This window comes from Curcuma longa, chromosome 11 (genome assembly GCF_044706935.1).
Source record: "Curcuma longa cultivar G26 ecotype Majalengka, Jawa Barat chromosome 11, ITB_CL_G26_1.1, whole genome shotgun sequence".
Classification (NCBI taxonomy): Eukaryota; Viridiplantae; Streptophyta; class Magnoliopsida; order Zingiberales; family Zingiberaceae; genus Curcuma; species Curcuma longa.
The window spans coordinates 25214566-25227364 of record NC_133871.1 but is presented as its reverse complement, the minus strand read 5'-3'; the positions used below and the strand labels follow the sequence as shown (position 1 = coordinate 25227364).

Genomic DNA, 12799 nt, shown 5'->3' with positions numbered 1-12799 from the left:
TCTTTCCTTATCTTAAATACGCTCCTGTTCCTCATGGCCACCGCAACGCTCCACCTCCTCCTTCGTCGGTCATGGCAGACACAACCACTCCGGCTAGCTCTTACAGTTATCCTCTTCCAAGCTTCGTCCGCTTCCTCATCAACCCTAAGCGCCTCAAGCTCGGCTACCACTACTTGATCTCCCACGCACTGCATTTCACCCTGCTCCCCCTCCTCGCGGCCTCTGCCGCTCGCCTCGCCGGACTTACTTCCGCCGAGCTCCTCCAGATTAGGGATGGCCTCCGCCTCCACCTCGTGCCCGTCGTCGCCTGCTCCTTCGCCGCTGCCTTCCTCGCGGCTGTCTACCTCATGAAGCAGCCGCGTCCGGTCTACCTCCTCGACTTCGCGTGCTTCAAGCCGGCGGCGGCGCTCAAGTGCAGCCGGGAATTCTTCGTGGAGCATTCCATGAGTACCGGTATCTTCACCGACGACAACCTGGCGTTCCAGAAGCGGATCCTGGAGCGGTCCGGGCTGGGGCAGTCGACCTACTTCCCCGAGGCGATGTACAAGAGACCGCCCAAGCTGTGCATGGCGGAGGCGAGGGAGGAGGCGGAGATGGTCATGTTCGGCGCCGTCGACGAGCTGCTGGAGAAGACGGGAGTGAAGCCCAAGGACATCGACATACTCATCGTCAACTGCAGCCTCTTCAACCCCACCCCTTCCCTCTCCGCCATGATCATCAACCACTACAAGCTCCGGGGGAACATCCAAAGCTTCAACCTCGGCGGGATGGGCTGCAGCGCCGGCCTCATCTCTATCGACCTCGCCAAGCAACTCCTCCAGGTCCCTGTTCATTAAAATCCACGCACTCTATTTCATGTTATTTATTAATTTTCACGTACTCTGTTTTCGACTCTCGAGCAGGTGCATAGGAACGCGAACGCATTAGTGGTTAGCACCGAGAACATCACGCTCAACTGGTACTTCGGGAACGACCGGTCGATGCTGGTGCCCAACTGCCTCTTCCGAGTGGGCTGCGCCGCCGTGATGCTGACCAACCGGCGCTCCGCCCGGAGGCGGGCCAAGTACCAGCTGATCCACACGGTGCGCACCCACAATGGAGCGGACAACCGCAGCTACGGGTGCGTGTTCCAGAAGGAGGACAGCGAGGGGAAGGTAGGGGTGTCGCTGTCCAAGGACCTGATGTCCGTCGCAGGCGAGGCGCTGAAGACCAACATCACCACGCTGGGCCCGCTGGTTCTGCCGCTCTCCGAGCAGCTTCTCTTCTTCCTGACGCTGGTGTCGCGGAGAGCGTTCCGGTGGCGGAGAATCCAGCCGTACATCCCCGACTTCAAGCTGGCGTTCGAGCACTTCTGCGTGCACGCCGGCGGGAGGGCGGTGCTCGACGAGCTGGAGAAGAGGCTCGGGTTGGCGGAGGGGCACATGGAGGCGTCGCGGATGACGTTATACAGGTACGTAGTTTACATAATCTACGGTCCCAACAAATCTCATATTCGTCTCAATCCACTTACTTATACGTACAGATACTTTAAATAATCTATCTAACTAACTTTATTTGTCTGATATTGTTAACTCTATGGGTAGATTTGGTAACACTTCTAGCAGCTCGCTTTGGTATGAGCTGGCGTACACGGAGGCGAAGGGGAGGATGAAGAAGGGGGACCGGACGTGGCAGATCGCGTTCGGTTCGGGGTTCAAGTGCAACAGCGCCGTGTGGCACGCGCTGCGCACCATCGACCCGAAGCAGGAGGAGAAGAACCCATGGACCGACGAGATTCATGCCTTCCCGGTTCAAGTCCCCAGAGTGGAAACCATTCATTAGATTAGTAATTAATTAATTAATTAGTATCTAAATAATCAATTTGTTCCCTGTGATAAGAAAACTATCATGTGGAACTAATTAGTAGCTAAATATCTTGTATTTCTCCAAATGTATCATAAGTTGATTTACTATAAATTATAATGATACTCATACGAGTTTAATTTTTTTTTATAAATGCATTAAAGTTCTTGCTTTTAGAAAAAGTGATTGGGTATATCCATTGAGCTAAATGTTAGTTGAAGAGGATGTTTATTCTCCGATTAATATATATAAGACCTTTTTAAGTGAGATTGGCTATTGAGTTTAATTCTCTACTACACGTGTAAAAATTAGTATATTTTTTTTAATTGTAGATTGTGTTTTGAAAAAAAAAACTTTAATAAATGAAAATTGAGAGAGGAGAAAATAAGGACAACACTAACAAATGATTAGCGGAACAAATCAAAATTTATTATTCACATTTCAATCAATTTGGAGAAGATGTACAAACAATTACGTGTCAAATAAACATAATATTTAAATGAATAATTAGTTAAAAACATTTATTATCACTATCAAAGAATAATTTTATGTATAAAAGTTAAAACAAATATATATAAATTATTTTTACACTCTTTGTTATTGTCTTTAGGGATAAAAATCAAAAGCATCTTTTTATCTTCCATTTTAATTTTTTTATCGAAAGACATCACAACAATGTGTAAGTTTTTACAATGTGAATTCTATAACCGTTATGATTTTATAACAATATGAATTGTAACTGTTACAATTTAATCGTATTAGTTACAATTTGGGGAAAAAAACCTTTCTTTATCCCATTAATTTAGTAGAATCGCGCTCGCTCTCAAAACAAGGAAAGCAGGACAGCATCAAACGAGAAGGTACTCTTCCTTTTCCTCCTCGTGGAATCCTCGATTTGCTCCGGATCTTATCGCCTTCTCTCGAATCGACTAGGGGCTATTGCCCTCCGTGTCCTGATCTCCTCTGGAATCTCTTTCCCTTCGTATTCGGCGCTCGATTTGGGGTTTTCGCTGGATTTTTGGCTGCCTCTGTTTTCGAGCTACTTCTGCGTCCGATTCTCGTTGGGAAGTCTGTCCGCGCTTGATTGGCTGTCTTGATTGCGGTATTTTAAGGTGGACTTGTACTGTTCTGATGTGGGTTTTTGGGTGTAGGGAGGAGCGATGGCGGGGAAAGGTGGAAAAGGACTTCTCGCAGCGAAGACGACGGCGGCGAACAAGGACAAGGACAAGAAGAAGCCGGTCTCCCGGTCTGCTCGTGCAGGGTTACAGGTAATGCCAGTTGACACCTTCCTTTTGTTGTTTGCCTTGTTCTACATCTACGCCTCTTGTCTAAGTGCCCATGAGACTTTGCTGTTTATGTTCGCCTATATTGTCCCTCTTTTTTTTCTACAAGCGCGCTCTTTTGTTCGACACTGATTTGGATGACTAGCAGATAATAACTTCATCATTGTGTGAATTCCGAAAGAACAGTGATCGTCAAGTAGCATCCATGCAAAAATTTTAGCGCGAGATTATTTTTTTTCTAGCTATTTAGATTGTTGTGTGGCTTTTATAGGAGTTTTTCCTCTTCGCCCTTAGATATACAGACGGGTAAGTGGATTTTAGAGGTTTCTTGCCATTGATTATGTAAGCTTAACTTATATGTACGTTGAGCAAGGCCATCTTTCTATGATGTATCTGCCTTCATTTTGCAGATTCTCCATTTGGTACCATATGACGTGGATTAATCTTGTCTTGTAGCAATCAAATGGTTTTTATGCGCTATGCAAAAATTGTAGTTCAAATGGTAAAGGTGCCATCAATGATTAAGCTGACAATTATTTATTTGCTTCATAGTTAAGATGATTAACTATCTATTTTATCCATCAAAACCCTTTTTTGAAGTTTGAGAGTTGGTTATTTGCATTACTAGTAGGTGGTGATTTTATTAGTGTATGGACCCTTTTTTTTTGTCTTCACCATGAGATGTCCTCACACTAAATTAGATGTTAGACTAGTTCATGGTGGAAGCAGTAAAGTTAAACTCCTTCCAACAATGTCACTATACAAATTTGAATCTCAGACCTTTAGTAAGGACGCCCTCCAAATCTTGCTTGCTTGCTGACCACTAGACCAAGCAACTTTTGGTAACATTTTATGGATTTTGATAGACCAATATATTGATCATGTTCCAGAGAATTGTGTATGTACTTTTTATAGGATGGCCATCTTTCTATCACGTATTTGCCTCTACTTTGATGAACCTCCATCTGGTCCCATATGATTTGGGTTAGTCTTGTCCTGTACCAATAAAATGATGGTTTGTATGATAATGGAAAATGAAGTTAAGATGGGAATGATGTGTGACTGATCTGACAATCATTTCTCTGGTTCAAAGTTGAGATGATTAACTGCCTATAATATCCGTCAAACTTTTTCAGTTGGACAGCTGGTTCTGAGAGTATTAGGTGTTGAAGTCCGGTACAAATTTCTGAATTCTGACATGAAGGTCAAAGATACACAATCTGAATATGAGAGTATTTGGTGTTGGTTTTCATTATAATATTCTAATCCTGGTATGCATAGATGAAGCTATGATCAAGGTTTTTTACATTAACATACACGTTGATAAGGGTTATCTTACTTTTTACATTATCATTGATGAAGTTATGATCAATGCCAGTCATTTTATAAAGATTTACTTATTATTGATGGCGGAATACCATTTACCAGTTAATTCTACCTTGGAGTTATTTTTTTCCCAAAATATGATTAAAAGACGTGAACATTTTGGTACCATATCTACATCTATACAATCAGAGATTTACAGACTACCAATGTAGGATTGTTACTAGTTCATTTTACCTTGGAGTTAATTTTTTTTTTTTTGAGATATATGCTGGATCTCTTATGTGATTCATCATGGTATAATATCATATCCAATATTGATAAACTCATCGTCCTTTTTCTTGCTATCTTTTTTCTGTCAAAGTTGTCATTTTTCTTTTTTTTTGAAAAAAAAAAGAGATAGCAATCATTAAGCGAAGCTATCTATTATTTCAAGGGTATCACAGTTACTTCAAATTGCAACAAACTATTTTGGAATTAAAATGAATGATTTAGGGGATGAATAACTTTGTCAAAATCAATTATTTTTTAGTGTGCAAACATCATGTGGAGCAAGGAAATAGAAAATGATTAACACGACAATACCAAGTTCCTCTTCACAACCAACATTGATTTGGTACACTCATGATTTACTTATAATTTTTTCATCTGGTCCTTAGGATCCTTGAAATCTGTGATTTACTTCAAAGTACATGAGAAATAAACAAATGAATTAGATAAGTTGACCAAAGATAAGTAGTGAGTCAATGAAATAATTTGCCCATGCATAAAACCCAAAATATTATAATAAAAAAAATGATCTGACTCAGAGAATAAGCTCATGGGTAGTTGATATCAATATGAATCATCTAAGATGAATCAGTGTCGGAAAGACCAATCCTGGGTTTTAGAGAAATTGGCATTTCAAGAAATATTATTGTAAGATTAGCCCATCTTGTTTTTTCTGTAATGCTAAATTTTGTGCACTGAGGTGTTGGGCAGATAATAAGCAGCAATTACTAGTGATGGAAATGTGGAGATCGTTCATAGACAAATAGTGTGAAAATCTTATATTGTTATTTGATTGGAATCCCTGTAGTTGATAAGCATCTATGAAAATGGCATACTGGCTTTGAAGTCATGAGCCAGCATCTATGAAAATGACATCCTGGCTTTGAATTCATGAGCCTGAAATATAAACTGGCTTGATTTGCTCAATGTTTTCTCCGTGTGGATAGTTGAACATTATTTACTTCTAAATGCTTCCATCCTATGGTTCTTCACATATGCCACGGTGTATGCAGTTTCCTGTTGGTCGTATCCACCGGCAGCTGAAATCTAGGATTCAAGCAAATGGCCGTGTCGGAGCGACTGCGGCTGTGTACTCGGCTGCCATACTGGAGTACCTTACCGCAGAGGTCCTGGAGCTCGCAGGGAATGCAAGCAAGGACCTCAAGGTGAAGCGAATCACACCGCGCCATCTTCAGTTAGCCATTCGAGGGGATGAGGAGCTAGACACCCTCATTAAGGGCACCATTGCTGGCGGCGGAGTCATTCCCCACATCCATAAGTCCCTCATTAACAAGTCCTCCAAGGAATAGGTAGTGATCTTGCCAGTTAACTCCATAAGTAGCTATAATTATTCAACATGTTTTTGCTCTTTTTTGTGAACCTTTAAGAGGTTCGAATGGTATGGGTTGAACGGAATGTAATGTATTGGACCTCTTGGTGATCTTATTTAGGAATATCAAACCTTTGTGGTTAGTGAATTACTTTGTGCTGCTTGCATAACTTTCACAAGCCTGAAGACGAAGCCTTCATCTCATGTATGACTTCACTTCAGGTGAATGTGACTTTGATCTGATTGCCCTGCTATCGACCATGAAGTGGGTTCATGGACCATGGTCGATAGCATGAAGAAAGATTAACTAATTTTTAAAATTATAACTAGAATATTTTGGAGGCATAGCTTTGGTCAAATACCAATAAGTTGTCCATAATCAAACTGGAGTATTTAAGATCGATTGTCATGTGTAAATCTACATTTTAAAAAGGATGGAGTTATAAGGTACATTATAACATAAGCATGCCAAATGGATCAAATGTTGCAAAAAAAACAAAAAACAAAAAAAAAAAAAAAGAAGTTGAATTGGTGTTTCTCATGGGCAGACAACTAATTAATCTACAAGCTCACATTATGATCCGAAATCAGGATCAAATCATCAGGAAAAACAAAAACAGATAAGTAGAACAACTTGCCTCCTCATCTCCTTGATGAACCCTGATGAATTAGGTTTGTGGTTTGCTTGTGTGCTCCCATCAGCAGATGAAACTGCCAGATGATCTGATCGTTAACTTCTAGTTGTTTCCTTGAAGATTAAGAGGTGATCAGATCATGCTGGCAGCTTCATCTGCTTGTGGTACACCAAAATAATTAGTCGATAAAACACCAGCTAATTACAAGGATTATGCTAGGAGAGGAAGATTATGACGAGGAGGAAGAGCTGAAGAGAACTGAAATTTATATAGGAGAAAGAGGTGATACTTGAAAGGGATGTCTTGCCATTGCCAAATAAAAACAACAATTAGTTCAAATTAAATTCTTGAGCTTTGTATGTAATTTAATTGGAAAATGGGCTTCAGCATTTAAGTAGGTAAATTGCAAAGATTTTGAAAATAAGAGCATATTTTGAAATTTGTGATGATTCTAAAAATTTTAGATGCTTTCCCTGATTTTATCTTGTTCTTTTTTTATTTAATGTCATTATAATATGTTTTAACATTACCATATAGACACTAAGAAGAATGATTTGAGTAGTTGAAGTATTAACCGAGAGCTTTAGTAAGATTGTTTATATGGTGCAAAACATCCAATTACTTAAATAGAAACTAAAATTAATGCCATGTGTTTAAGTTTAGGTGTAACAACCTTACCACAAGATGTGTAATTAGTCTTTAAAATAATTAATGAAAGGATATATGGGATGTTAATTATAGTTAATGGAGAGTTCATTAGGCAATTAGTAGCTAACTATCGCAATCAAGACCAAGTTGATAGGAAAATAATTCATGGCTGTTTGCCAAACCCATTATTGTAAGATTTTCAACAAGACAACTAGCAGAAACAACAATAAATGTACATGAATGTTCCCGTCAAGAACCTCTTCTGGACGTGCGACACTTCCTCAGTGGCACTGTGCGGCGAAGACGTTGGAGGCTAACAGACGATCACCGGAGGCCTGCAATCACAGACACCGTGAGATGGACGGCCGGCGGAGCCGGCGAGACCACTCTGATGCTTAAGTCAGCGACAGCAGGAGAGAAAAATGAGAATAGAAAGTGGCTAGCAACAGTGAACATACCTGGCCCCTTCACAGGGGTTCGCCTTATATAAGGGAGAATCGGCCCGTACCACGGGCAGGGCAAGGTGAACATTACCGCGGAAGTACTCTCCGTACCTGAGAGGAGTGCTGTCTTTAATGAGGAAGTACACTATTGACAGTGGAATACGTCTGGACGGCGCGCGGCCGTACCCAACGGCGTGCTTGTCAGCGGGAGTGGTCAGTAGGACAAGAAAGGGAGTGGTCAGTGACAGAATGTACGATTCGGCCCCGACTCCCTGGGTCGAGTCGGATATGCTGCTTAGTCGGGCTATCCGGGAGTCGGCCCGGTAGGGTTATCCATGACATATGCTGACGAGCTCTGACTTCTCAGGATGAGTCAGGTATGCTACCCACTCGGATTATCTGGGAGTCGGCTCGGTAGGGTCCTTCGTATCTTCGACGGATGCACCGGGCTATCGGGCTTGGATGTAGACTTCTCGGGCAGTTACCCCGGGACCTGGATTCGGGCCCCAGTGCTCCAGTCGACTACCCCCGGATGATTGACTCGACTCGGCAGTGTCTCTCAGTCGGATCCGTACCCGTGTCCTTACGACCGTAACAATGAACATGTGAATCAGTTCTACCAATATAGTCACAGTTCGTAGCAGTAGATTGAAAAACTGTGAAATGGTAAATAACATGCGAACTTAAGCCTTAGAACAGAGCTGAACTCGTAGTTGGTAAGTAAAGCTCATCTTTTTATATTTGAGGATGATTCCTCACTTCCAAGACAAGAAAAACTGGATCTCAAATCATCATCATCCTCATTCCTTTTTGTTTTTTTATTTTTTTTAATCTTTCTTTTCATCCTCCTCAGTGTTCAGATTGTAATCGTACCATGAATGCAGTAACTACCAACACACTGACAGTTACCTTTCTCCTACCACCTCTCCTCTTCTTTTAGGAAAATGAATTCATGGATCTTCTCTTCCTCAACTCACAACCTAACCTTCTGCTCACATGAACCAAAACTCATTTTGTTTTTTGAAACTTGAGTTCTTCTCTTCTTCCAGATATTAGCATCGATGCTTTTATGATCTCCTTTTATCCTCTTTTTTTTTTTTTTGAGGTTCTAACTGAACCTGTTCTTCTTCATCGACGCAAAAAAAAGGCGCAACTTTGTGTTTAAATTTTGCTGCTCTTCTTGCAAAGTGGACACAAAAATCTCAACGATCTCCTTCACTCTTCAATCCAGCTTTCTCATGTCATAATCTATCACAGGACGTAGGAAAGATTGCAATTTTGTTTCAGATCTTATCAGGCACCAAAAGCTCCTCCTTTGCTTCGTCATGGCGATAAAATCCTTCATGGTCAGTTTCATAATCGCCTCCCTTCTCCTCTCCCTCTTCCTCATCTCCAAATCCGCCACCTACTTCCACAAATCCGACCACGTGCGCCGCCCCCGGAAATCCGACCCTGTCACCTTCGCCTACCTCATCTCCGCCTCTTCCGGCGACGTCGCCCGCCTGGAGCGCCTCCTCCTGGCGATCTACAACCCCGGGAACCGCTACCTCCTCCACCTCGACCTCGGCGCGCCGCCGGCTGAGCACGCCCAACTCGCCGACTTCGTCGCCAAGTCCGAAGCTTTTTCGCGATTCCGCAACGTGTGGATCGTCGGCAAGTCGAATCTGGTCACCTACCGCGGCCCCACCATGCTCTCCACCACGCTCCACGCCATGGCCATCCTCCTCCGGCTCGGCCACTGGGACTGGTTCGTCAACCTCAGCGCCGCCGACTACCCATTGATCACACAAGATGGTAAAACTGTCAAAAAAATTAGCGTTTTTGCCAAAAATTGATTAGTCACTTGTCGCAATCTAACCAACTTCTGCAGATCTAATTGTGGCATTCTCTACCTTGCCTAGAGATCTCAACTTCATACAGCACACCAGCCACTTGGGCTGGAAGATGTAAGATTCAATTGAACAAAAAAACCATTTTTTATTGTTCAAACATGGTCTTTGATCCTTTCTCACAGAAAGAAGAGAGTAAAACCTATAATTATAGATCCTGCACTTTATAGCCACAACAAATCAGACATCAGTTGGTCTGCGAACCAAAGAGGTCTTCCCACTGCCTTCAAGCTCTACACAGGTCAGTAATGGACAGTATATTACACAATGTTTGATCACTACAAATTCCAATGAATGTTTTGGTTTGTGCCACTGGCATCGTTGCACTTGGATGCATAAAACATGTACCGACTCTGAGAAATAATATCTGAATAAGTATGCTAATGTGTTTTTGTTTTTTGGCCAAGTTTCTGAAGTTTGCAGGTCTTGAACTATACTCAATGATAGTGTTTGTTCAGGCTCTGCTTGGACTATACTTTCCAGGTCTTTCGCGGAGTACTGCATCCTGAGCTGGGACAACCTCCCCAGGAACCTCCTCCTTTACTACACCAACTTTATCTCGTCGCCGGAGGGCTACTTCCAGACGGTGATATGCAACTCCAAGGACTTCCGAGACACTGCAGTGAACCATGACCTGCACTACATTGTGTGGGACAACCCTCCGAAGCAGCACCCCTTGAGCTTGGGCCTCAAGGACTATAGGAGGATGATCCTGAGCAGTGTTCCGTTTGCAAGGAAGTTCAAGAGGAGTGATCCGGTGCTTGACAAGATCGACCGGGAGCTCCTCCGGCGAAGGAAGGGAGAGTTCAGCAAGGGAGGATGGTGCTTGGATGGCAACCGAGGTGGTTGCTCTGGGCCCATTGATGGTAGAACGAGCTCTGGAGTTCTCAGGCCTGGGGCAGGCTCTAGGAGACTCAAAGCTTTGTTGGCAAAGCTGGTATCCACAAGGAAAGGCAATGCGGGTAAATTTTGTTAGAGAATTGGGCATCAAGATTGAATTTTGGGATTGAGGAGGCTTTTGGAGGAACAAAGTGATGAGTTTCTTCTTCTTCTTCTTTTACGAGTAGTAGTTGCATAATGTAACTATTATAACTATAATGAATCGACAGATTGTTTGATAATTGTGATGGAAATTAAAATAAACTTTTTCCATATTAATTAACCTGGAAGATAATAAGTCCTACTCCTTTGCAACAGTTTATTTTTCCAAATAGGAGTTGATGGGAAGACTATACAGTTGTTAATAAGTAAACAAGAAAATGCATATAGAATATCAACATATCGATTGGAATCCTAAGCTAATCGAGTTTGAGTGAAACAACCAAGAACAGATACTTTGAAATCCACATCTCTTTCTCAGCGGAAACAAACACGGTGTTTGCAGAATTGATTGCAATGTCAATTCATCATCGCACGGAGAAATCTTTATTTGGAGTGCGACAAAGCGTTGCGAAACAGAGGATTTGATGTTAAAAATCCAATCTTGGTCGCTTTCTTGACTGTCTTGAGGATGAAAAGAGGCAAATTTGTCATCCTCTTCTTCCTGTAAAAGTGGCGTGGCGTCTTTACTCTCTCTGCGAGAGGCTCCGCCAAAATCCGGCGTTAGCGAATGCCGGAAGGATCTTCTTTTCTGCAGCCACAATCTCCTCCGACGGTGACCTCGTCGGCCACGTTTTCTCCTCCGCCGCCGACCTGGTGAACTCGCTGTGGATGCTGAAGTCATCGCCGACGTTAAAGCTGCCGGTTTTCGTGATCTTTTCTTGCAAGAAAATCTTCCTGCGCCGACGAACAGATCGATGGAGCATCCGCGCCTGCATCCTGAAGGCGGCGACGAGGAGCAGGTTCACCGGGAAGCAAGGGCAGCAGCAGAGGACCGCTGTGCACTCCGCGACCGTCTCCCCGGCCGCCTCCCTGAGCCTGGCCCCCGTAGTCGGATTCACAAGAAACCTAGATCGCCCTGTCACCTTCTGTGGCGACGCTGAGTCCCTGAACTTCTGCGTCATCGCCGGCCGTCCTTATTCCTTGATGACGGTTTCTGAATAGGCGAATAAATAAACCGCAGAATACGACGATATGGTGCCTCTCCGGACCACGATAAGATACCGCGGCGGGGTAGCAAGCGGGCTTCTGGAAATTCATAAGCGCCGCCACGTCGCACGTGAGAGCGGCGTGCTGTCGTACAAGGAAAAGAATCTATCTGTGGATTTGATGGTTTCTTTAGATTTGGATGAATTTAGGAAGTAATTGGATTCGTCTCCCAAAAGGTTGGATACAATTATAGGGGAAATTTATTGAATGTCAATAATCTAGGACTACTTATATTCTTCCAAATTTCAAACTTTCCTTGTTTGATCTCTATGTCCGACTTTAGAACTTAAATGTTGACATATGGCGACCAGGGATGGGTTGGGAAAAAAATTATGATTAGTTTTGATGAGATAGAAGAAGATATTGGAATGGTTATTAAACTTGTTGCCATAAATTTTAATTTAATTCTACACGACCTAGTTGTAAATGAACATGCATAAAAAAGCATAAATATCAATAATAATATTTTTTAAAAAATAGATAAATAATTTACCTATCATAATTATAATGTTTCTACTTAGATAGATATAATGAGAGTGATTCACAAAGCTAATATTTTCTTTTTTTATAAAAATAATTTTAAATAAAATATTAATAATCTAATAAATTCACTTTTCATTCTGGGCTTGGAAAGTTTGTGAAACCATGTTGGACTATAAAATGCCCAAAAATTATAGCCCTAACCCATTTGTATATGTTTTTTAAGATTGACTTGTTTGTCATTTTCTCTAGAGGCTTAACCTATTTGACTTTGTCCTCTTTTAGTGGTCTCGTTTTTGGATTTAATCTGTCCAATTAGAATGTCTATAATCCACTTTTTCAAAACCTATATATATATATATATAATTGTTTTATATATATATATATATATATATATATATATATATATAGTTTGTTTATATTAAAGTTTATCAACTTCTTAAAATTGATTGAATTTTAGTATAATATAACATTTATTATTAATGATTTAATAAAAAAATAATTTATGTGGTTTTGCTTCAATAGTTTCTACAATAGAAACAATACAGACCTCTTCAAAACAAGTGCA

At 41.9% G+C, this 12799-nt stretch overlaps 4 protein-coding genes across 5 annotated transcripts; 3 read left to right on the top strand and 1 right to left on the bottom strand.

Moving 5' to 3' along the window:
- Positions 1-58: 58 nt before the first annotated feature.
- Positions 59-1990, top strand: LOC141838829 (3-ketoacyl-CoA synthase 20-like). Its single transcript, XM_074726419.1, has 3 exons — positions 59-821; positions 903-1450; positions 1584-1990. Exons 1-3 carry the CDS (start codon positions 72-74, stop codon positions 1819-1821), a joined length of 1536 nt encoding a protein of 511 aa, XP_074582520.1. The 5' UTR covers positions 59-71; the 3' UTR covers positions 1822-1990.
- A 643-nt stretch (positions 1991-2633) lies between these two features.
- LOC141838831 (putative histone H2A variant 3) lies at positions 2634-6196 on the top strand. 2 transcript variants are annotated; one of them, XM_074726421.1, is made up of 3 exons: positions 2634-2702; positions 2994-3110; positions 5732-6196. In XM_074726421.1, exons 2-3 carry the CDS (start codon positions 3003-3005, stop codon positions 6026-6028), a joined length of 405 nt encoding a protein of 134 aa, XP_074582522.1. In that variant the 5' UTR covers positions 2634-2702; positions 2994-3002; the 3' UTR covers positions 6029-6196. The 2 variants fall into 2 exon arrangements, with proteins under 2 accessions (XP_074582522.1, XP_074582523.1); XM_074726422.1 differs by lacking the exon at positions 2634-2702 and adding an exon at positions 2718-2910.
- A 2572-nt stretch (positions 6197-8768) lies between these two features.
- Positions 8769-10766, top strand: LOC141838814 (beta-glucuronosyltransferase GlcAT14A-like). The gene is made up of 4 exons (XM_074726400.1): positions 8769-9568; positions 9645-9720; positions 9789-9904; positions 10122-10766. The coding sequence occupies exons 1-4, from the start codon at positions 9100-9102 to the stop codon at positions 10637-10639; spliced, it is 1179 nt and encodes a 392-aa protein (XP_074582501.1). The 5' UTR covers positions 8769-9099; the 3' UTR covers positions 10640-10766.
- A 462-nt stretch (positions 10767-11228) lies between these two features.
- LOC141837427 (uncharacterized) lies at positions 11229-11666 on the bottom strand. The gene has a single exon (XM_074724833.1). The coding sequence runs from the start codon at positions 11664-11666 to the stop codon at positions 11229-11231; it is 438 nt and encodes a 145-aa protein (XP_074580934.1).
- Between the last annotated feature and the right edge of the window lie 1133 nt (positions 11667-12799).

Coding starts and splice junctions, on each gene's coding strand:
- LOC141838829 (XM_074726419.1), top strand. CDS start 72: ATGGCAGACACAACCACTCCGGCTAGCTCTTACAGTTATCCTCTTCCA. Junction 822..902: donor TCGCCAAGCAACTCCTCCAG/GTCCCTGTTCAT, acceptor ACTCTCGAGCAG/GTGCATAGGAACGCGAACGC. Junction 1,451..1,583: donor TCGCGGATGACGTTATACAG/GTACGTAGTTTA, acceptor CTCTATGGGTAG/ATTTGGTAACACTTCTAGCA.
- LOC141838831 (XM_074726421.1), top strand. CDS start 3,003: ATGGCGGGGAAAGGTGGAAAAGGACTTCTCGCAGCGAAGACGACGGCG. Junction 3,111..5,731: donor CTGCTCGTGCAGGGTTACAG/GTAATGCCAGTT, acceptor CGGTGTATGCAG/TTTCCTGTTGGTCGTATCCA.
- LOC141838814 (XM_074726400.1), top strand. CDS start 9,100: ATGGCGATAAAATCCTTCATGGTCAGTTTCATAATCGCCTCCCTTCTC. Junction 9,721..9,788: donor AGCCACTTGGGCTGGAAGAT/GTAAGATTCAAT, acceptor CCTTTCTCACAG/AAAGAAGAGAGTAAAACCTA. Junction 9,905..10,121: donor TGCCTTCAAGCTCTACACAG/GTCAGTAATGGA, acceptor GTGTTTGTTCAG/GCTCTGCTTGGACTATACTT.
- LOC141837427 (XM_074724833.1), bottom strand. CDS start 11,666: ATGACGCAGAAGTTCAGGGACTCAGCGTCGCCACAGAAGGTGACAGGG.